At 39.6% G+C, this 3,980-nt stretch overlaps 1 protein-coding gene across 1 annotated transcript in view; it reads right to left on the bottom strand.

The window, feature by feature from the left end:
• Positions 1–3,980, bottom strand: part of LOC103456805 (cadherin-7) — a 155,262-nt gene that overhangs the window by 32,839 nt on the left and 118,443 nt on the right. The window contains exon 8 of the mRNA XM_008396562.2: positions 3,230–3,366. Coding sequence (XP_008394784.1) covers positions 3,230–3,366 — 137 coding nt within the window. The remainder of the gene's footprint in view (positions 1–3,229; positions 3,367–3,980) is intronic.

The raw sequence follows: 3,980 nt of genomic DNA, 5'->3' as shown, positions 1-3,980 counted from the left end.
CAGTCCTCTACCCTCTACGTTTGCCTCAGTCCTCTACGTTTGCCACAGTCCTTGCACATGCAATGGTTAACTCTACATGTAAGTGAGATTTAGTTACCTAGGAATTACCTTTAACTCAAAAAACCCTCCAATGTGGGTGATTTCAAATCATCCTGCAAAGAAGAGTCGACTTCTTCCAAAGTCTGCCTTTTTTTTGTACTTCTACAAATCTTGGGAATACATAAAAAAAAATAAAAATACACAAATTTTCATGGTACCGCACTGCAAGCTTCAAGCTACTTCAAAGAGGCGGCGATGTTAACCCGTCTGCTGTCGATCGGCGTGAGGATTAACCTCAGTAAAGGCTTGTTGTCGGGGAAAGCCGTGTGCGTGAACCATCCTCCACAGTGGGCTTCACGGCTCTGTCTGCTTGACACACACTGATGGCCAAATGGCTGCGTCTGAGTGCGAGACGATGATTTAGTGTGGCGTCGCCATGATGCCGGCCAGAGATGATGGCTGACATTCGGGGCGACTTATTTGATGGTGATAAAAAAGGGCGCGCAGAGCCTCGGGCCACAGACTTGTTGTCATTGGCGTGGACTGGACGGAGCGCAGGGCGGATGAAATGTGAGTGACTCCGGCTCGAGTGCCCAGCAAGCCTCCACTGAAGCATACTTGCTCTCTTTTTTAGCTACACAGAACGCATTTGCTATTAATAATGTCAGAAGGCAGCGGAGGGCAGGGAATATCAGCGGCAATCCTCCAAATCAAAGATGTTTTTGAGCTGAAAACGGCGCGTGAGTATCACTGTGTGTCAGAAGTCAGTACCTCACGCATGAGGGACTGTTGTGACATTTCATATGGCTATTATTATATCCTGCCTTCTCTCTTGTGCTATATCAGGCGACACTTCTGAAATCAACCAAGAAGTACATCTGTGTGCCATGAGACGTAAATAAAAAAAAAAAAACAGCTTTGAAGTGGGGAAGCATAAAAGGTTTGGGAAATATAAAAAAAATAAAAAATAAATAAACCGAACAGTCTTTATACAACAGTCACTTTTAAGATATAAAAACAGAAGAAGTGCAATGCTGACAGGCTGCTAGTCTTTAACTTATACCGGTGTGACGCAGCTGTCTGAAGTGCTCAGTGGGTTGCGTGCTGATTATAGTTGGCCACTGTGTTAGCGTAATGTCAGTAAAATGATGGGACTGCAAAGCAAAGAGGAGGGGGAAAAAAAGGTGTTCACGTCCTTGTAGCATTGACAGATGACCAAAAAAAAAAAAAAAGGCATGCGGCACTTCTTCACATTGCATTAACATTGTTCACCCGTGGGTGAGACGGTCTGCCCTTAGTCAGCATCTCGTCCCCACGGCTCAGGGAGACATGGAGGTCAGAGTGACCGTCCTGCGTGTAAATTAACATTCCCTGACAGCCGTGCGTCAACCCCGTGACTATGTGCTGTAATTTCCCCTGTACTGCAGACTAATGGGCATTAGGAAGTCTGAGAGGAGCGACAATTTTTTACTGACAGGCTAAATGACACTTCTCTAAACCCTGGGGGGCATTTTTGTAGAAAGAGAAAATGGACAGAATCTTAAGTAAGTACATGGTGTAATAAATGGACGGCCACGTTTGAAGAGACTCTCTTCAAAAGAGGTAGGAAAATATATATATATAACAAAAAGACAGGGCAAGACATTGCTGCCATTTTTCTGTTAGCATTAAAGATACCCTAAAGCTGATATTTTGATATTTTAAAAAAATATAGTCGTGTGAGAAAAAATAGAAAACTCTACAACAACCTATGTGTTTTTCTAACTCATTTATGAACATTGATTATAAATTATCAAGAAAAAAAAAGTCTGGATAATACCTTCTGATATGCTGTTTAAAATGCAAAAAAAGGGTATTTTTTTCTGAAGCAGAATGAATTTGGATAGCTCCATATATATCCACTTAAAAAGGCTAGAACCACAGGCAGGTGTCTCTCATATGTATGTGGTGCACATAATGAGAGCGTGGCTACTCGGCATTTTGTTTGGCCTGTTCAAATCCCACACATTCAGCTTGCTGTGATCTTGGCGGTTGAACTGGGGTGAGAATGAAACAGCTGTTTGAGGGGTTTAGAAAAAAAAAAAAAAAAAAGCTTGTTGCAGCTTGTCAGTCTGGTAAAGAGTTCTCTAAAGATTTTTGCCTAACCTAAAAGCAGACTGTGTGGCACTAAATGAAGTCTTCAAAAACCCTAGATCACATGACCTGCTTGGCTCACCTGTTGCCATGAAGGTGAATCTCTCTACCATGAGAAAGACACTGCACAATTTTAGCTTTGATATGAGGCGTGTGTTAAGGAAACTTTGCTCTCGCTCTTAAAGGTCAGACTGAAGTCTGCCAGAGAGAACAATGATGTTCTCTGTCTAACTACACAAACCAACAGAAGAAGCTATTGCTGTGACTGTGTGTACTCTGTTCTTCATATCATTGATTTTACTACCAGCTCAAAGCTTCTATGTTTAGCTGTGTTTCTCCCTGTACTGCGGCTGCTTAAGGAGATACTGCTTCAACTGACTTTATTGTTTCATTACATGGAAAGTATACAGACTACAGTGATTCTCTGTTGGTTTGTGTGTGTGTGTGTGCGCGTGTGTGTGTATCTGCTCTGTCTTCTCAAATCCCATGTCACCCACAATGAGACACATTGTCCTTGGATAGAAAACTTTTTTTTCACCATTGAAACAATAAACTGACTGCCTATGTATTGTTTTAAAACTACAATCAAAAATGTCTTTGTAGCAGTCATTGTATTAAATGGTTTTGCAATGTATTAAAAAGTCTTACATTTATTTTTTTTATTTTAAAAAAGAAATATATGCAGGTCAATTTTTCATACTGTTTTAAAATACATTGAGCTATTTCTAAAACGCGCGCATTCATTCATTCATTCGTTTTGTGATTTTTATTTAATCCTATACCTCAACTATAGTAATAACTAATCTTTACTATAAATAAAAGTTGAATGAAATTCTGCATTTGTAACTCAGTGGAACTGAATTTTCTGATTAACCTTTTTATTTCCTGTCCCTTTCTGGAAGGGCCCTCCCACAGATTCAGCCATATCTGCAAGCACAATTACTTGAAAACTACTATTACTTAACAACAGTCACTTAATGATTTGACTAACGGTGGAGAATTTGAACAAATATAGTGGATTTCTCACTATCTCGTTGCTGTTGGTGGGTGGACTTACAGCTCTCGATGGCTAAAATGGTGAGATTGTGGACGGAGTTGGCTTCTCGGTCCAGAGACTTGGCTGTGCTGATGATCCCGCTCGAAGCGTCAACGTTGAAAAAACGCTCCAAGTCTGTGTTCCTGTCAATGGAGTACCTGGGCACAGAAACTCCTTTATATTACACGTGATATATTGCTAAAAAATGTGATTAACTCGTATTGATTTGACATTAAAGTATAGTAGTTTCTTTTACCTGAAGGAAAACATTGTTCTGTCCTTTTTCATCAGTTTGTGCGAAATTAAAATAATAAGCTCCATACTTACCTCCTTGTATTGATTTTAAACTTCATGAAATTTTTTTTTCTTCCCAATTGCTCTCTAAATGTCAAAGATAATGTCACCTTTTTCTGGAACTTATAGGACGACACAAAGGCCTATTAAATTTTGATAAAAGTGAAGACGGTCCCTCAACACACAACACTTACAGAGTCCTTTCAACACTAAAAGAAAATTACAGCTTCAATTAGCATACATCCAAGGGATATTATTGGAGTGTAATTCGACTCTTGTGGCGGCATTAGTTCCACAGTAATTTTAATTTCAACAGATGTAGAGAAATATATTGCTGATTCTGATAACAGTCACGGGGGCAAAAAAAGGCAATTTACAGCTACAATGGAGCAGTAATTAGATTTTCTGATTAAGATTACTAACAATCCTAACAGACCAAGCATGAATACCATACAATATTCATTCAATTAGAGCAGAA

The sequence above is a fragment of the Poecilia reticulata genome, linkage group LG20 (genome assembly GCF_000633615.1).
Source record: "Poecilia reticulata strain Guanapo linkage group LG20, Guppy_female_1.0+MT, whole genome shotgun sequence".
Lineage (NCBI taxonomy): Eukaryota > Metazoa > Chordata > Actinopteri > Cyprinodontiformes > Poeciliidae > Poecilia > Poecilia reticulata.
This window is presented reverse-complemented; position numbering and strand designations above follow the sequence as displayed.